Below are 20,283 nucleotides of genomic sequence, written 5' to 3' on the forward strand. Positions count from 1 at the left end.
CAGGAACATGTCCTGCTTTCACTATTATAGTGGATTGCATTCTCTTGAGGTAACAAAATGCATACTTTAAAACAGATTAGAAAGATAGTTATAATAAACTATATTTTATGTGAAATTTTTAATAGCAGAACTTATGGAAGACTAGTGGAGAACTAGATAAAAAAATCTCCCCAACTTTCCCCCCAAATTTATTAAGATTCAAAGAGTTATCTGCAATTTTTTGGATCAAGATTTCTTTTCATCCATAACTGCAAACTAAAACATTCATTCATTACAGAAATTTAAAATCTGACAAACTACAGAAAACAGCGGCTTTCTACAGTTCAATGCACTTTATATTCCAACCCAAATTTTACAAAAACAATATTTTATATATTCAATAACTATTTTAATCTGTATATTTATTTAAAGTAGCACATCAAAATTTACTTCAAAATGTTGTCAAATAAATTTTATTTAAGTTGATGTATTCAATTTTTAAGGACTCCTCCCAACTAACCTGACACATGGCCTCACTGTATTATCACTAACACCCCAATGAGCTCAATGGAATCTAATTCCAGGTAAAAGCTGAAATTTGAATTAAGAACGTTTTTTCATGCTTAATATAATATGGAATCCAAACACCGCCACCTGCTAGACCATCTTATGCAAAATTATTTTAATATAAAGTATAAGAGGTTTCCCTATTGGAATGTATCCAAGTACGTGAATATGGTGTGAAGAACATTATAAAACATTTAGTAAAGCTACCTATGACGTTATTTTCATTTATAAATTAAAAACTTAAAATCCAGGTAAAGTTTGCATCTCTTACATAACTTTCATATGTGCATTAATAACAGAGAAATACACATTAAAATGGCAAAATGTACATTGTTAAACTACTGAAGTCTCAATAAGCAAACCTCTTTAATCTAAATTATTATTTAACTGCAGCATTTTTAAATTAAATTAAGTGCTTAAGAGCATTGAATCAATTTCTTTTGAAGAACCCATAAACTTCAAAGTAACTTAACTGCACCTCAGGTTATTTTTAAGAATTCCTAAAAATGTCTGAGAAGCTACACTCAGTGCAATGCTGAAATTTATATATACATCTTTTTATGACTTTCAAAATGTTAAGTATGTTTTAACTTCAGCAAAACAAATTTTTAAAAAGTTAATTCTACTCTTCACTGGAGCCATATAATTCTGAGTTTAAAAAAAAAAAATCCTGAACATATGCCAAGAGAAAAATATAACAAACATAATAAAAAATTGTGCATGGCTAGTTAAATTCTGGTAAAATGTTTGAGGCATAGTGAACTGAATATAAATTCATGACTCTATTAAATATTTTACATATTTTTTACCACTGGTGAAATCATCTGCTTATTCCACCAAAATGTGGTTTATTTAGTCCTCTTATCAGCTCAGCAGCCATAAAGTGTACCAAGTCAGTTATGCCTTACAAATAAAAATATTTCAATCAAAATATAGCTAGCTAGATTTTAAATTTAATCATTAAAATATTCCAAAGATTACATACAATATCTCTAAATTAGTAAATTTTAATGAAACACAATATTGTACATGTGAGCCAATTGTTCTCAACACAGATCACCATATAGTATGTGAAAGTAAATGAAATTGAAAGAACGGGCTCAAGAGTACCATCCCGCTATGTAATCTGGGTTTTATGATAACCTGCCAATTAAAAAAACTACTACTAGGTTCAATATGTAGTAGGGAAAGGGTCTCTCCGAAGTAGCTAGTTGTCAAGATCAGTCTTAAGAAGATGGGATCCTTTTAGCTTGCAAGATGTAGCCCTTGGATTTGATAATTCCTCTGCTTTTAACGATGACTGAATACCGCAGAAGCCAGAGGGGAATCCATTCGTGCCCCTGGCAATCTGGGAGGCTTTCCTGAAGAGCTTCTCGGAAATCTGTTTCACAAAGCAATTCTAAAAGTTGAACAGATCATAAGAACAGTATTTTAATATATGCGCTACCAGTATTACTCAGTAAAACAAATGTATATCCCCCTTCATAAAACATTAGGTAGCCCAGTGGTGGCGAACCTATGGCACGGGTGCCAGAGGCGGCACTCGGAGCCCTCTCTGTGGGCACACGTGCCGTTGCCCCAGCCTTGCCTCCCCCCATGACACCCTCCTCACCAGCAGCCCTCCTGGAGAAGGGTCACCCCCGAGTGTGGCCCACGCAGAGCAGTTCAGTCAAGGACATGGCAGCCAGGCAGCGTAGACAAGATTCTGCCCTCACACCCCATCGCGCACAATTGATGCTGCAGGGCATGGGCAGAGGGCGTGGCTGCCATGGTGCTGCTGGGTGATGAGCAGGCCCTGGAGGTGCTGAGTGGCCCTGCGGGCAGGCAGGGTGGGGGTGGGACAGGGGGTGGAGCAGGGGCGGGGCCAGTTTTTGGGTACTCGGTCTCTAAAAGGTTTGCCATCACTGAGGTAGCCTATTACAGGTAGTCCTTGACTTACAACCTTTTGTTTGGTGACCATTCAAAGTGACTTTCACACTTACAAACACTGAAGCATCCCCACAATCACAAAATCAAAATTCAGGTGCTTGGCAATTTGCTTATATTAATGATGGTTATGTGATCACCTGTTGTGATCTTTTGACAAGCAAAGTTAATGGGGAAGCCAGATTCGCTTAATAACCATGTTACCAATTCAACAATTGCGGTGATTCACTTAACAACATTGGCAAAAAAGGTCATAAAATGGGACAAAGCTCACTTAATAACTGTTTCACTTAGCAACAGAAATGTTGGGGTCTATTGTCAAGGGCTATTTATATTTTAAGTGTTTAAAATTAATATCATTTCCACCACCCCCAAATTGGGGCAGAATTTTTGATTGCAGAGCTGATATTTTCAAGATGCTACAGCTTCATCTGAGACTTCTGAGATTGGAATTCTGTAACTCAAAATAACCAGATCAGGGAAGGCATTGCTGGAGCTTTTCAACACTAAAATCCACTTCTACACTATGCATAATAAATACCATCTTGTGTAATATATTACGTTTAATCTAATGTATTGATATTTTGCCACTATTCCTCCCAATGTAATGGAAACAGAGTTTTTCAAACATTTTCCGGGGGTCGTTTTCATCCCACCAACCCACAGTCAGAACAGCTTTAGAAAGTCTTCAGGCTCATTAACAGAATTGTTCTTATTTATTCTAACAAGGTAATCCTGAGATTCTTAAGGTGACATTACCTTTTGGGTCATTATGAGTTAACAGCTGAATATCAAATTCTTTTGCAAATAAAGTCAGATCTGGTGGCATTACGCAACAAGAAGCAAGATTCACTTGGTTACTACTTGGTTTCACCTAAAACAAATGAAACATTCAATGTGTAATAAAGTTTGTGTCTTAATGGAATTGAATTCATAATGAGCAACTTCTTTCTTACCTGTGCCCACCTGAAGAGCTGTTCTAGCAACGTTTTATCTAGATCAGAAGTCCCTATGGCAACAATCTTTTTGTTCTGGACTAAGTTTTCAAGCTCTGCCCAGTAAGGTTGTAAATATTCTAAAGAAAAATTAATTCCATCTTCCATTGGAGGGGGAGAAATGATCACAGAATCTAACTGTTCCACACCAAGAGCTGAACATGCTAAAAATAAACAACAAAAAAAAGTAGACAAGGAAGAATTTTTACAGACTTTTAAAAAGCAGGAACAACTTATTTGTAATTCATTTACAATTTATTTATTTTATAGCACATTCTATGCAATGCATCTAGAAAATGTAAAACATAAAAATAGCTATAAATTAAAACATATAATGAAATTTGCTTAAAAAAAGATGAGAGACATAAAAACAAAATCAAAAGATACAAGTATCTAACAGAATTAACAATTCAGAAATGGATCAGTCTATAAAATTCTAGAATGTTCCATTCATATCATCCTCTGAGAGTTCAGTATGGTCTGGAAGGCAAGCAAAATGATCTGGAGTTCAAGTATAATTCACTCACAAATCAATATTTGCGCATTCCTTTGGCATATTCATACAGGTACAACATTTTGACAGTTGTAACAAGTATGTCATAAAATGCATGGTAAAGTGTTTTAGATTGCAGATGCCGACATAGAGCAGGCCTGTGAATCTATAGATCTTTAGAACCGTAAAGATCAGCAAAATTATTTTAACTTACAATGAAGTATCCATGAAAAGAGGAGAGAAATATACTGAAGGGTAGGGAAAAAAAAACCCTAGAGTTCATAAATAGGCTTTGAAATTCAGCTGTAAAATAAAAAGTTACTGTAAAAGTTAACTGAAAAGTTAACATGTCACCTAGTACCTTCCCTATCTTTATATACTTTTCCCCTTTCTACATCCATGCTTTTTTTTCTCAGTAGCCCAAAATAATTTTCAGCATGCTATAAGAAAAATAAATGCCTAATTATTGTCAAGGGGCATAGGAGACTTCTAACTTGCTTTGCAAGAGCACTCAAGTTTACAAAGTCTCTGTTTCCTTTCGTGACAGAAGCTTGCATTTATTTCTCTAGAAGAAAAGGACAATCTTTGTTTTTTGCCAGCTGTAGTTCAAGGACAAAGATGAAAGGACATGAAAGTCTTTTTAAAAAACCAAAACCTTGAGATAAATCTGACAGCTGTTTTAGTTACAAAAGTGTCGGGCTTTTTTAAAAATGTACAAAATATAACTGGGCAGTCACTCAAATTTATATTTTGAACTTACTCATATTGACTGCTTCTCTGATTGATGAGGAGTTTGATCTCGTGATAAAGAGCTTTGCTGAAAATGAAAAGGCAATCGTTAACAAGGAAGGCAGGCAAAATGCAAGAGCATGCTTTTCTGGCTAAACATAAAAGCTCAGGATACATTGAGGGATATTTTTCAGTGGCATATCACAATTTTTATAAAACAAAAAAGCATCTTTGGTGAATGGTAGGGAAAAAATTTGAATCCCACCACCTCCAAAGATATTTGGTTCCGCTGTCAAATTGCACTTACCATTAATTATTTTTTCTAACATTCTTTGTACCTGTTCTAGTTTCTTCTTCTTCTTAAAGTGTGTGGCTCAGAACTAGAATTGCATTTGTCTTTTTGACCATTGTTTCAAGTATTCAGCTTTTGATTCATTAGATTCCAAGATCCTTTTTCCATATAGTTTTCACCTGGAAGTCCTCCATTCTACATCTATTCCTGATTTTAGTTTCCTTTGCATATTGTCTGTTTTTTTCCCTACTTTTTATATTATTTTCAGCCTATTAATAGGACCTATCAAAATTTATTTATTTTATCAAATTTTGAAATTGCCCATCTCCTTCACAAAAGGACTCTGGATGGCTGAATAATTTTCAGTTGTGATGACTTGCACAGGATCATCTTACAACCCTAAGCTTTGATTTAATGTTGTACAGAAATGCAACTGGTTTTATTAGACATAACTATATTAAATAGAAATATATTGAAATATATTGAAATGTGGAGTTACAGGCAGCTGTTATGTATAAGCTGGGTTGACAAGATCAGAAATGAGGAGGTGATAAGCCGCCTGGGAAAGCCAAGGGAAATCATCAAAACAATTAAAAAACGAAAATTATAATATTTCGGACAGGCGATGCGACACCCAGAAAAATATGGCATACTCCATTTAATCCTCCAGGGAAAGATTGAAGGCAAACGAGGTCCAGGCAGAAGAACATCGTGGCTTCAAAATTTAAGGGACTGGTTTGGACAAAACTCAGCAGCACTTTTTCGTGCGGCTGCTGATAAAAATAGGATCGCCAACATGATCGCCAATGTCCGATAACGGATATGGCACAAGAAGAAGAAGAAGATTAAATAGAATTCCTATTCACCAAATGAACCTCCATTTCAATCTCACTTTTCGATGCTGTGTAACCAAGGAGCTTAAAAGTAAAGCTAATAAGTAAAGGAAGTAAAAATTATTCATAGTTTTGCAACCTAAAGCACAAAACTGATTTTTACCTGAAACTTTCAATTCTTCTCTTTCTTCAGAATTAATCTTTTCTACGGCTTGTGGAAGAGTACAGTCAATAATGTCAGGAATTTCCTGAAATAAACATTTAAATATAATCTGTATCTTGAAATAAATAATCATGAGCAGCTTTCTTCTTGGGGCAGCTAAGCATTTCCAATACACTGTCAGCTGCAAAATGCATAATGACACTTTAAAATAAATGTTCAGTTTTTAAAAAACAAAGTGGCTATCAAGATAAAAGTTATGACTCCCCTTGGTCTAAGGCAGGGGTGTCAAACTGCTGGCCCGCGGGCTGGATGCATTGCGCGGAAGCTGCGTCCACCCCATTGCCGGCAATGACAAAACTTGTCCCGATACGTTGCGTGATGTCATGTGACGTCGCGAGTTTGACACCGCTAGTCTAAGGTTATCCCCCTGCTCCAGAGGGAATAACCTCCAATTTGTTCATGCTCTTACGTGAAACTGGCATTATTAGCCAGGAAGAGCAAGACAGTGACGTGCATATCATTTACAGGTTGTATATTCATTCTCAATTCCGAAGATAGGCTTACAGTACTGTAAATGGGCAGCAATCTCCTTTTCCAATAATTCAGCTTCAAAGTACTTTTTACAGATCTGTGTTGCTATTTTTTTTAACGAACACAAAGAGAATTTGAACATCCCTAAAATCCATTTCACAAGTTTGCTTTTTTTAAAATGAGGATGGGGTGGGATACCAACAGTCTGGCAAACAGAGCCCACAGGAACTAAAGAATCTAACCTGCACATATGGATACTGCAAATAATCTATAACCTCCCCATTAACTAAAATTGTAATTTTCCAAAGTTATCAAACCTCATCAGATTTTGATAATTTTGCAGCTTCTTTAGTATTATTTGTAAAACTGCCAGAAATCTATTAAGATTTAACCTTTGGCCTGTTTAGATACAAGGAAAAAAATATCCAGACTGCACAATAGTGTTATAAATATGAAACACTGCCAGTCCCTGCTCCACACAGGTTTGATGTTCTTATTGTATCTTCAATGATTCGAAGATAGATGCAAAAAGCATACTGAAACAATTCTGAAACAACCTGATCAGCATACACCTGATATTTCTTGTTTTATTTTTATTTCAGGGTACACACTGCTGATAGGTAAAGACAGACCTACTTTCATGCATGATTCTTAATGAGGTACTTTCTGTTTACATTTTATCATGTAAATCTCAATTGACTAGAACTGATAACAATTCAAAACTGATTTATGTTACACCACAAGCAGTTTTTTTTAAAAAAAAAACTATTCCCAGTGAGTGAAATATTATTTATTTAAATAATGATTTTTTTGGTAATTTATTTTGTTCTTATGTTATTAGTAACAATCTTTCTGCTAAGTTTGTAGGAAGCTTATTTCTAGGTCAACAATTCCTAAATCTTTTTTCAGATGATTTTATTGTTTTATTTAGTGGCTCTTATATTAATTTTTAGATTTCATTTTTATATTATTGTGACTTGCTAGTCTTAACATTTTCTGTCCCTAATATTCTTTTCAGTTACTCTTTTATTTAATTTAATCTTACCTGTTTGGCCTAAAGATCTTTATTTGCTTTGTAATTTGCTTCGTGCTGGTTAGTGCTTATAATGAAGACTGATGGTAATGATTAAAGAAATATGAAAAGATTGCTTACTTGCATCAGATCAGAGCTGATTTTCGAATTCCATTCATTTAAGGTTTTCTGAATGCAATCCCGCAGCTGCAAAGAACATTCCGGTATTAACATTTGGTTTCTGTTATTCAACATAAGAAATAAATTAAACAAAAAACAGTGTAAAAATAACTTTCCAGTATTCATCTATTCCTTCTGCCCCTATATATATATCAGTTATGGATGTCATAGCTTACATAGCACAACAAACATGAGAACAAACAGTAGATGGTACACTTCTAAACTGTTATTCATAGGCTTTATTAATGAAGTGTATGTACTCTTTTTAATGCCAAATGGGGGCAGCACTTAGCAAAGTGACTAATCATAAAACAGGTATGGTAATTGCTTACGGTAGTACTTGATGGGAAATCACTTGGGAATACCAGGGCTCTGGGTTTACCAAAGGTATCTACTCTTGAGAAAGCTAATGGCAATCCACTTAGGTACTGTTGCCAAGAAAATGGCATGAATACACCAATGAAATTACAAGAGGCTGAAGTTGACTGAAGACTTTAGTAAAGGAAGCAAATAAACTGTCCATTTGGGGAACTATGTTCTGAATCAAAGATAACATACTGCTTTCTATAGCCCTCTTCCATTTTTATCCCCAGGAAGTATTATCAATGTTAAGTCCTTCCTTGTGAACTTCCTGAACACATCTGGTCAGTTATGGGTGTCACAGAATACTAGACTAAACTGCCCATCAGCTTGATCCATTACCACTCTTCTTACATTTCTAAAGTCTCTATCAAGCTCAGAAGTTTTGGTACACAGAAAATAAAAACACCCAAATTATCAAAAGGCAAACAACTAGGGAACTGAAATTATTTGATCTCTTCCTCACTGTCACACTGGAGAAACTGTAGAAGCAGAAGCTTCATTATGTAAATCGGGGGTCTTCAAACTTGGCCCTTTTATGACTTGTGGACTTCAACTCCCAGAATTCCTCAGCCAGGCATGCTGGCTGAAGAATTCTGGGAGTTGAAGTTCACAAGTCATAAAAGGGCCAAGTTTGACCATGTAAATCATGGTTAACCACAATGTCTGTCTCAACCATTAATTATGCATTCCTGCTTAAAAATATAAGAAATACCTTAGCTTCATTAGCCATAGTTTATCTTTTTATATCCCACCAAACTAACTCTCCCCCTCCCAAACTGCTGAGTATCTGAAGACAAGTTGAAGTTTATTTATTATAGGTAAATCTATTAATTCTCTTCTCAGCTGATACAGGCCAAAATGATTTTTGACATCTCTTTTTAAAAGAGAGAGAGACCTGTCACCTTATCTCGCTACTAATTATTTGTTGTAAAAGAACAGTTCACAGGTGCTATAAATACATCCAATGCGAGCTGCACTGGTTGCCAGTTTGTTTCTGAGTCCAATTCAAGATGCTGATTTTAACTTTTAAAATCCTTCATGGCATACAATAGGATTCCCTGGTTATACCAGCCTGCCCCACTTGATCTGGCAGAGAAGGTAGGATCTAGGTACCATTGGCCAGGGCCTTCATTTGATGGGTCCCAGAAGACCTGCCTTCTCTGCTGTGGTGCCCCGCCCTTTGGGACTTTCTTCCCTCCAAAGTGAGACTAGCTCCCTTATAGTATTCCCCAAAGCCCTCAAGTCTTGACTATGTTGTCAGGCCTGGGGCTCACCGATATCCAAGGACCCACTCAGATGGCTCTACTGTTCTGGTGGCCATTTTATCATCCCTCTCCTGTGGGTTGTATTTTCACTTTTTGATAAGGTTTTTTTTGTATTGCATTTTTTTTGTTTTTATTTATTGTTCCTATTAGCTCTTGACTGCTGCCCAGATTGCTCCCTCTGGCGAGCTAAAATAAAAATTCTAAGCGTCAAATTGATAAATTGACAATAAGATGGTTTTAAACAGCACATTTGTCTATTATTTATTGATAGCACTTGGGACTCTGTAGATTCCTTTAGTTGGAAACAAACAAACAGTACTTAAAGCCACAGCTGGTTGGGGGCTATTATTTTATTTATTCATTTCTATACTACCCATCCTTCCAAAGTGACTCTTCGTTGTTTCGGGCCAAAATTCCACTATATTATAAATAAATAATAAATAACACCTCTGTACTTCTGAGTTATATCTCATATGACCACCCTTGTTTTAGCTGACTCTAATGCAGTGGTTCTCAACCTGTGGGTCGGGACCCCATTTGGGGTCGAACAACCATTTCACGGGGGTCGCCAAACAGGGCTGTCTGCCATTTTTTCCCCCTTTCCTTTGGCCACGCCCCTGGCACCCGGTGATGTATAAGTGGTTGGGGGTCACCACAACATGGGGAACTGTATTATGGGGTCACGGCATTAGAAAGGTTGAGAACCACTGCTCTAATGGTATTTATGTTTATTTATCTATCAATCTTACACAGCTGACCACTTTACAATGTGGCTCCAGTCTAGCAGTTCTGCACTGCCTTACAAAGTCTCTAAATAGTAATGTGCATTAATATCCACAGAATTCAATGTGCTGGTGGATAGTTCTCCTAGTTGTGGAAAAATACTGCCAGCTTCGACTGGTGATTTTAAAAGTACAGAATTTGGGAGAATCTCCTGTTCATACAGCCATTTATTGAGAAGCTTCAACATGTTAAAACAATTCCAGGATTACACTCAGCTTTTCAAGAGTTGGACAAAGTAGTTAGCATTGATTACTAGCTTGCACAAACTGAAAGAACACACCCAAAAAAGAAACCTATCCAAAGACTGCACATTGCAGGTCAAGATTAGAAGTGTGTAATACTCTGGCATGTCTCCAAGAACACAAGGTGCTGTCTAAGAAATGAAAGGCCTCATTTGCATTAGCTAACGTCAGTGTTCATGACACCGCCATCACATGACCAAAGAACAACAATGGTTTGTATGGCAGAGTTGAATGGAGAAAGCTACTACCTTCCAAAAAGAACACTGCTGCCTGTCCACAGTTGGCAAAAGACCACGTGGATAAGCCAGAAGACTATTGGAAAAATGTTCTGTGAACACATAAGGCCAAGATAGAACTTTTTGGCTTGAAGGTAAATGTTAAGGTCTATCAAAAGGTAAACATTACATTCCAGCATAAGAACCTCATCCAATCTTTGAAATATGGCAATGGCAATGTCATGGTTTACTGCCTCTGGACCAGGATGCCTTGCTATCACTAACATAACTATGAATCCTGAACTGTACTAGGGTGTCTTTCAGGAGAAACTGGGTCATGTAGCAAGATAGTGACCCAAAACCCACAAGTCATAAAACCAAAAATTAAAATTAGTTAAAGCAGAAGAAAGTCAATGTTCTGAAATGGCCAAATCAAAGTCCTAAGCTTAATCCTATAGTAATGTTGTGAAAGGACTTGAGGCAGGAAGTTCATGCAAGGAACTCTTCTAACACCCCTGAGTTCTTGCTATTCTACAAAGAAGAATAGGTTAAAATTACTTGATCAAGTAACTTTGATCCAATTTTGTTTGCAGCTTTTGCCATATTTAGGTAATTTAAAAAAAAAACCCCAAAGTGTCTCAAATGTTAGCATCTCACAGTAAGTCATACTTCCACATATGACCTGAGGCTAGAATGTGATTTCCTGCTTTAATTATATCAGGATTCCATCCTTCAATTACAACCAGGGTGAGGCAAATATATTTGGTTGAGACATGCTGCAACAAAACTATTACACAGTTCAAGCTGCTCACATTTTATATTAAGCTAGAAATGAAAAATAAAATAGAAAAGTTTATCTTTGCAGGTGTTATTTCAGTATAACAATCTAACCTGGGTCTTAAAAGAAAAGAGAGGAACTGTGTTTCCCCAAATATTACTGGAACATAACTCTCAGCAGTCAATGGGGTTTGGTACTAGGAGTTATCTTTGGCCAGATTAAGGCAGACTTTTTCACTTTCATTATAACTGCTGATCAAACTTTCAACCTGTTCAAATTCCTGGCTTAAAATATAAAATTCCAAAATCAACAATTTGGCCCTTGCAGGTTCCATAACATGCCACTATTTCCATGTTTGGATGAAAATACTCTTTTGCCTTCTCTTCCCCAAGATGTTTCCCTTTACCAGAAATACTTTGAAGGCACCTTTGTAGTCTTGTCCCATGGGCAGGAAGCACTGCTCAAGTTTTACTAGAACTTTTACCTCACAGTTATGGAATGTGTTGACTTTGTGGACTCTTATTTTGCCACTGTACAAAAGCACCACCTAACAATAAAAAACTGCCATTTATACTGATTTGTTTCCAGAACATATCACAAATTCAATCAAACACTGAGACTGCCGTAATTAATATTCATCAGGTTGTAACTTGCATTTCTTAAAGTTAAAAAATAATCCACTCTACATATCATTTGTAGATGGTATAGTATGTTGTATATGTGTGCATGTGTATATAATACTATACACATACGCATAGTACTATGTATAGTATATCTTACAACAGGACAAACCAAAAAGAGGAAACAACTGAATGGCACTACAAGCCTCAATTAGAATAATTTATATGTTTCCTCATGGAGCAACAATTTACAACCCACTGCAAATAATGGGCTAGTTGCACTTCTGAAGCTGTCCATCCTATAGCGACTACCATCAGTATGCTACAACTCTTCCTGCCCAGGTATCCTGCAGCAGTGCCAAAAGTTAAGCCTCTGTATTTCTTCTAAAAATAGTATAGCAAAATTTAAATAATTTATTTTCAACCTCAAATTTTTGAAAACATTAAGATTAAGGATGCCATGCTGGAGCAAAAGAGCTTCAAGTGGAGGCTGCAATGTGGAATACTCCACTATGTTTTAACAAGAGGTTCAGTTCTATCTCTTGAGACCTGAACAGCAATAAACTATTTCTTTTTTTTCTTTTTAATAATTTTTTATTTTTCCAAACTCTACCCCATACATATACCATGATATTTATCAGATGTTAACATACATTCTTTTTACATTCATACATAAGATACTTTTAATAAAATGAAATAAATACATACACATGACTTTTGGTGTTGCTCGCCCATTTCCCCTTTCACTGTATCCACTCCTTCTCTACCTTCTTTCTCCCTTTCTTCTCTTCCCTACTTCCCTCTTCTTCCTCTCCTCTTTCCTTCACCACTCTCCTCCCCTTTCTCCCCACTTCTCCTCTCCTTTACTCTTTTCTCTCTCCTCTCCTTTCTTCCCTCTCATCCCTCTTCAGATACAATTCAGGGGTAATGTCCGACCAACTCCTCTCTCCAAATTTCCCTATCTGTATTATATACAATAAGATTAATTTTCTCTTATATTAATACTTCTATTTAAGGGATAAACTATTTCCAATCACACCCCATGCAATCAGCTGTACAACCATGCAAAAGAAGAGAACTGTTAAGAAGTTTATTACTACTACTACATTCCTACTATTGCTATATTTTTTTTATCATGATTTCTGTCCACAAACACTCTGTCTATGTTCATACTAGTATATAGTCTTGTAATTAGTGCAACACTTTTTGAACGTGGACTCTCTTCTTTAAATACTTATGCCCTAATAAATGTTAATCTTTATGGTGCCATAGACTTTTAGTTGACTCTATTCAAAGTCAATTATTTTGACAGTTACTATAGTCAGACCTTTGGAAAAATTCTATACATCTATTACACAACCAAGTCAACATAAATATACATTAGTTATAATGTATACAGTATATTTTATTCATCTCTTGAAGGATGAATTTTGATTTTTAAAAAATAATTCATATCCCAAGCTTTTTAGCGTTTTAAGCTTTATAGCAATTTTGCAGCTGCTCCTTACCTTTGAACTCTACCTCACTTGTCCCTACAAGACTTTTCTGTGTCATAGTTAAAAATCCAGAGTTCTTTCCATTTTGACTTTTTGCTAGGGAAGGCCCAAACAAAAATACTGTATTGCAAGGCAAAACGTTTTACATGAATGGCTTGCGAGATCAGGCTTAAGAGACTTGAGTTAGCTCGCTCCTCAGTGAGAGGAGCAAACCTTCATTCAGCTGCCTCTTGAAAAAAGGGACAAACCATGACCTGGATGATTAAGGATCTCCATGGACATTAAACTACATTCCGGCACTCCAAACCACCTTTATTATAGGCAGTAAAGTCGGTCACAACCCGAGGTTTGGCTTTGCCGTGATAGAGCCATCCGCACTCACCCGAGGCTCAGGAAAATCAAAATACGAGGCAAATGCCATTCCGCACAAGCGGCGTCCACCTCCTCCATCGTCTCGTCGGCAAAGGCATCGCGGGACGACCCCTTAATCGCCGTCTATCCCCCCCCCCACACACACACTCATCTCTTCTTGACGCTCACCTCCTCGCTGGGGGTGGCCGGGCATTTCTTCCGCAAGCGGCCCCAGTTGAGCAGGTTGCCGGTTTGCAGGTTGAGAGTGCGCGCTTGTCTCAGCAGGGCGGCCGCTCGGCCGCTCTCGGTGCCCATTGCCGGCGCCCGGATATCGCGCCTCTCTCTCTCTCTTTCAGCGAGGAGGAGCTGCTGCTGTGCCGCCGGGTTCGGTCGGAAAGGTGGAGAAGTATATTGCCGCACTCGAGTTGCCTCCTCAGAGGGCGAGGAACGATGACTAAGCAAATAACAGTGCTCGGTCACCCTCCCCGATCACATGGCTTGGGGACAATAGGGGCAGGTGGCCGGCTAGGGCAAGGAGCGGAAGCGGTAGCGGTAGCGGCAGCAGCGCGCTGGCAGCGGAGGAGGCGCGCTGCCGGGAAGAGTCTCCGGCGCTGAACGCCTGGCTTAACCCCTCCCAAGAGAAAGTGCAGCGGCGCCGCCGAGCCCAACGTCTCGCAATCGGCGCATGCCTGAACATCCCGAGCATGTGCCGTGGTTGCCGCGGGTCCCGCCGCTTTCCGGGAGATGGAAAGAGCGTTGAGTAGCGGCGCCCTCTGCCTGCCGCCGGAGGTATTAACGCGTCCCACCTCTTCCACCGCCGCCCGTACCGTACTGTACAGTACATATTTAATTTCAGTTTAAGTTTGAGGGTGTCTTGCGGCGTGGTTCTGCTTTGCTTCTGTTCAGCGTCCGTTCTCATCCTTAAATTTTTTCTTCGGTCCCACTAGCTTTCGGCAATAGTGTGTAATCCTAGAAGAGAAACGACATCCTAAAAGGGAAGCCTTTTGGCACGCTTTGAATGTTCTTCCAGAGTCTCATTTCACTACTTAGTTATTTATATCGCGCCTGTGTTGTTTTTATGAATAATTCAACTCGGCGAGCATACCCAATGCTCCTTTCTCCTCGATGTGCTATTTGCAAGCATGGTGTACTCCATCTTCCATAATGAATGTGAATGCGAGAATCTGAGTTCATTTATTTCCTAGCAATTATTTGTGCTGTTTATCCGATCAAGAACCTGGAGGAACCTTTTACCTAACTCTGCATCCAGCCACGTATCGGTGGGAGTGTTTTACTTTGCGGAAATATAGCACTGTAACGTGGTATTACCAATATTGGAAAGACAGGAGAGGGTCAAAGTCCTTATTTTGTTTACTGTAATGATCAAATCGTTCCTGAGTGTTTGTATTTCTCAGCTTTCTTGGAAAATGAGTTCTGAATAATTACAGAGTTATAAACAAATTTAAGTCATTATTATTTTCTTTTGACAGACTATGTTATTTATATTGCTGTGCAACCAGGATTACTGTATATCAGTAGGGCTGACATGGTGCAGTTAATTCCCAGTGCTAATTCTCAGCATTCCTGAAATTTGCTTCAGAATAGAAAATACTAATCTGAAATGGTTGCCTGTTGCATCCCTGAATGACAGTAGTGCCCTGTCTATCTTCCAACAGATTCTGTCGGGTAAAAGGATTAGCTAACAATATTTTTGCTCACTGTTAAAAATATTTTCCATTTCAACTCTGCATGAGTTATTGTTCCAATTGTCAGAACCACACTCTTGTTTTAATTTGTTAAAAATATAATTAGGTATCAGAACTTTAGGCAATGTTCTGTAAACTGATTATATTTTATGGGAAATCAAGAGTAAAAGCACCTTCCCTGGCATAGAAATTTTTCCCACCTCTTTATTTTTGTTTTTTCTCAAACAATCTTTTTTTTAAAAAAAAAAACCTCAAAAACCCATGTCTCACAGGATATACACCAATTAATCCAAAGCCAAGTCACTGTCTGATTGTCTAATCATTAACCCTCTGCTATATTATTTGTATAAATGCCACAGAAAGATCCAAGATTGTAATTCCTTCATATACTCACTTTCTACTTAAAAGTAATTACCACTGAGTGCAGCAGGGTTTATTCTCAACTAGAATAATACAACATTGCAGTTTTGAGTTCTATAATAAAAGCTATTATTTAATAAACACAGCTGCAAGAATGGGATCAATTGTATAACAGCCAGTATGAAATGAAAACTGAAATATTTTTGATACTCGGGTTGCGTAATCTCCCCTTTTGTGTGAATTTGATACAAAGAATGCATTCTGAAGTTTGGAATTTGCTGCTGCAGGCTTTTATTTCTCACTGTCTATTGGTCTCCGATAATGGTTAACAAAATCTTGGCTGCTTCCCAGAGTGCTGCAGTAAAAATGGAGCGAATATATTAACAAGCGCACAAGGTGAGAGGATAACATCTCATTCTAACGATATACCAGCTATATTTGCTATTTAATATTAGCATGCCATTTCAAAATGAAGGAACATAAAAGTTACCTGGTGAACACGGAATACAGTTTTCTGTGTATATAAAAGCAAGATGTGAAACTTTTTTTGTGGCCAAGAGACATAATTTTTAGATCAATTTTATCCCAGTGGTAAAGTTATAGGAGAATTGCAGTGATATGATGTAATCAAAGGGGGTAGAGGGGTTTTTTTCAATCTCATTTTGTGGTTGGGTTTTATATATGTGGAAAAGTATATCAAGCCTTCCAGAATAAGAACAACTGAGAAGGGAGTGGAGCAAATGAGGTTTGGAAGTTGCATGCATCTCACTGATTTTTCATCCCTGCATTCAAAGTTTTATAATGGTGCATTAATATGTGTGATCAATTGCATGTTAACGCATAGGGACATCGCAGCCTCTGATAGTATAAGTGATTTTAAGACTTGAGATGTCAAACAGAATTTTGCTGTTAATAGTGAGGCTAATAATGTAAATTGGGGCAGTACCTGGAGACAGCAGAATAGAAGGGAAAGAACTAGACAAAGTAACAAAATACAGAAACCTGCAATTAGAAGTAGAACAACTGTGGGAGAAGAAAGCAAAGACAATACTAACAGTACTGTAATAGGAACCTTGGGCACAATCCCAAAACAAGTGGAGCACCACTTAAACACCATAGGCATTGCAAAATCACCACCAGTCAATTGCAAAAGGCAGCTTTACCTGGAACAGCTTACATCCTGTGACGATACCTTCAACATATCCACTTCTGCCTATCCCAGGGCTTGGGAATGTCTTGCTAGTGGGACAAAAATGCCAAATCCAGTCTGAACATCTGGCTGACTGTCCAATGAACCATAATAATAATGTCGGTTCAAAAGAGGTTGCAGTGTAAATAAACAATAAAAAAAATCACCATAGTCCTTAGAATCTGAGCATCCCAACAAACAACATCAAATCAGCAAGAGATCAACAGCAACAGAACATACCATCATTAGCTGGGAAAGGCTACACAGTATCTGATCACATTAAAAGACAAAGGACAGATGTTACATGGCATCCGAAATCACTAAGGCTGGAGTTTCAGGTTTTTTTGGGTGCTACCACTAAGAGGAAAACCTGTTTGGTGTAGTGGTTAAGGCACAAGGATAGAAATGGAAAGATTTATGAGTTCTAGTTCCCCCTTAGCCACAAAACCAACTGGATAACTTTGGGACAGCCATTTTCTCTCAGCCCTAGGAAGGAGGCAGTGGCAAACTTCTTCTAAAAGTGTTGCCAAGAAATTGCAGGGATTTGTCCAGACAATTATCAGGAGTGCAACTAACTGTAAGACCTGCACATGTGCACCCATGCATGTGCACATACACACAGGCAGACATATCACCACAACCATCAGGAAGACTTCTTCCAGTAGCTACACATCTAAATCAAGAGGCAAGTCTGCCCAAATAACTAAAATATTTCAGTTCAACGTTTGGTAAAGATTCAGAAAAATCAGTGCTATAATATTTATGTATCTATGTTGTAATTTTATAGGTGAGTTCCACTGACAGATGTATAGGACCTTCTACCCTCAGAATCCGAGACACATAATGGTGTAAGCATCTTTATTTTAATAAATAGATATTTGTAACATGCTTCCTATTTATACAATCACAAAGCAGTTGGCAACAATACTATAAAGCAGGAGTCCCCAACCCCTAGTCTGTGGACCAGGACCAGTCTGTGGCCTATTACAAACTGGGCCAAGTATGTGAGTGAAATTTCATCTATGCATGCATGGGATCTAAGTGGCTCATGAAAACACACACACACACACACACACACACACACACACGGGGGGGGGGCAGGCCTGTGGAATAATTGCCTTCCAAGAAAATGGTCCCTGGTGCCAAAAGGGATGGGGACCACTGCTATAAAGCAATCTGTTTACCTTAATTCCTGGGTATAAACATGCAATTTAAACATTCCTTTAAAAATACCTAAAATATTCTACTATTGTACTCTACATGCTCTGAGCTTAGCAACACAGAACAGAATTGTGATTTCTTCACAAATAAGTGTTTTATTTGCCAAGACTTTTGGATTTCATGCAACAAACACTGGATTGACTGATAATGATTTGTGACACAATCCCTTCTATTTTAAAAAACAGAGATTTGATACCAAAACACTGTTTTTTACCAGTTAGCTCTGGCCAGCTGGGTGACTTTAGGCCAGTCACTCTCTTAGCCCAACTCACCTCAGAGGGTTATTGTTGAGGGAAAAATAGGATGAAGATGTGTTGGATATATTCACCACCTTGAGTTATTTGTGAAAATAATAAAGCAGGATACAAATAAATAAATGGAGATGGGAATCTCTAGTTCTATCAGTTTGGAGATCTAGATCCCTGATCCTCCACTGAAAGATAATTATGACTTTATTGGGATGAACTAATATTGGAAAAGCTGCAGTAAGCCAGATAGAGATAGGAGTAGATAACATATTAGTATATTACCTACTCCTGCCATAATTGGATGTGACTTTTTCCTTCAAAAATTAAAGAAAGGTTAACGGAATTAAGTAAAAGACTACTAGCAGAGTTATCAAAAACTATATTTTTATTTCTAATTTTTGCTTCAAGTCTGAAACCTGTTTACTGATCCAAGAACACTATTTTTTTAAAAAAACAAGAACACCTGCTTAGATGCCCAGCCTTGCTTATTGAAGATGATACTCTAACTCTCACTCATTTTGTGATATTTTCTTGGCTTATTCCAAGAATACATCAATTCCACAATATCAAATACTGCCTCAGCCTCAGTTACTAATGTCTGGTTTTGTTTACAGTTTGAGAAACAGAAAATGTGCAGCAGATGAAGGAAAGCAGAAATGTCCAAATGTGTGTGCTGATTTAAGATAATGGATATTATGGCTATAAGCCATACCAAACTCATGCTATGAGGAAAGGATAACTAACACTGAAAGAGAATTAATCCTCAACAGTTAATATTTCATAGACTAGACTAGAGTATGCACTCTGCTTTTAGAGAGCAAATATCCTCTCAAAGTAAAAATCCCAAAATATATAATCAAATCCTGAAAACAGTATTTACTGTCTAATAATGTATTATTTAAATATTTTATCTTTTACTAAAACTCTTGTGCCTGTTTGTCTGTGACCATCAATTGGACATAGGGCAACAATTTTTGAACCAAGGTAACTCAAATGGGCTAACTTACAGAATGCCAGGAACCATTACTTCCATGGAAATGAAATGTGGGACAGTTGTGGCCAGTTTGGCACTGCCACAGTGTTGCAGTCAGTCACAGTCAGATAATTGTAATTTCCAACGCTGCCTGACAGCTTCCCACAAGTCAATGTGGAACCTGACAGGAAATATAAATCAATTGTGGTTCCTGGCACTCCCTGACAACTTCCCACAAGCAAAGCTGTCCGGGAGCATTGGCAATAGGAAAGCTGGCAAGGAATGCAAGTTTGCTTGGATTAGTCTCCTCCGCCACCGTTCGCTGTGCTAGCGACTGGCACAATTCCCATGCCCCCTTCCTGATCTTCGTTGTAGACACATCTATCTTCCCTGACTCATGTGGCACCTCTTGCCCACCTCTATAGCACTCTATAGAGCAGGGCTTTTCAACCAGTGGTACGGGTACCACCTGTGATACATTGGCATCTGGCAGGTGGTAGGTGACCATCCTAGAAAAGTGGTAGCGGGGGAGGGGAATGAACTGAACCGGTGGCAGCATCACACAAGCCTGAGCGAGAGATGGCTGGAGTTGCAGGGCTGTCAGAGCTCAGTCGAAGCACCAGGATCAGTGCCGCTTTCCAGCTGATCGGCACTTCTTTGGGGCTGTCAGGGCTCAGTGGAAGTGCCAGGATCAGCGCCAGGGTCCAGCTGGAGCTTGACGCTGATCCTGGTGCTTCTGCTGAACCCTGAAGAAGCACCAATCAGCTGGAAAG

General features: G+C 38.1%; 1 protein-coding gene across 1 annotated transcript; it reads right to left on the reverse strand.

The window, feature by feature from the left end:
- Positions 1-375: 375 nt before the first annotated feature.
- Positions 376-14,530, reverse strand: GCLM (glutamate-cysteine ligase modifier subunit). Its single transcript, XM_039339750.1, has 7 exons — positions 14,003-14,530; positions 7,662-7,727; positions 5,978-6,062; positions 4,721-4,777; positions 3,429-3,631; positions 3,232-3,346; positions 376-1,945 (listed from the first exon to the last, which is right to left on the reverse strand). Exons 1-7 carry the CDS (start codon positions 14,126-14,128, stop codon positions 1,773-1,775), a joined length of 825 nt encoding a protein of 274 aa, XP_039195684.1. The 5' UTR covers positions 14,129-14,530; the 3' UTR covers positions 376-1,772.
- Positions 14,531-20,283: the final 5,753 nt, after the last annotated feature.

The sequence above is a fragment of the Crotalus tigris genome, unplaced genomic scaffold (assembly GCF_016545835.1).
Source record: "Crotalus tigris isolate CLP2741 ecotype Arizona unplaced genomic scaffold, ASM1654583v1 scf7180000017739.2905288, whole genome shotgun sequence".
NCBI lineage: Eukaryota > Metazoa > Chordata > Lepidosauria > Squamata > Viperidae > Crotalus > Crotalus tigris.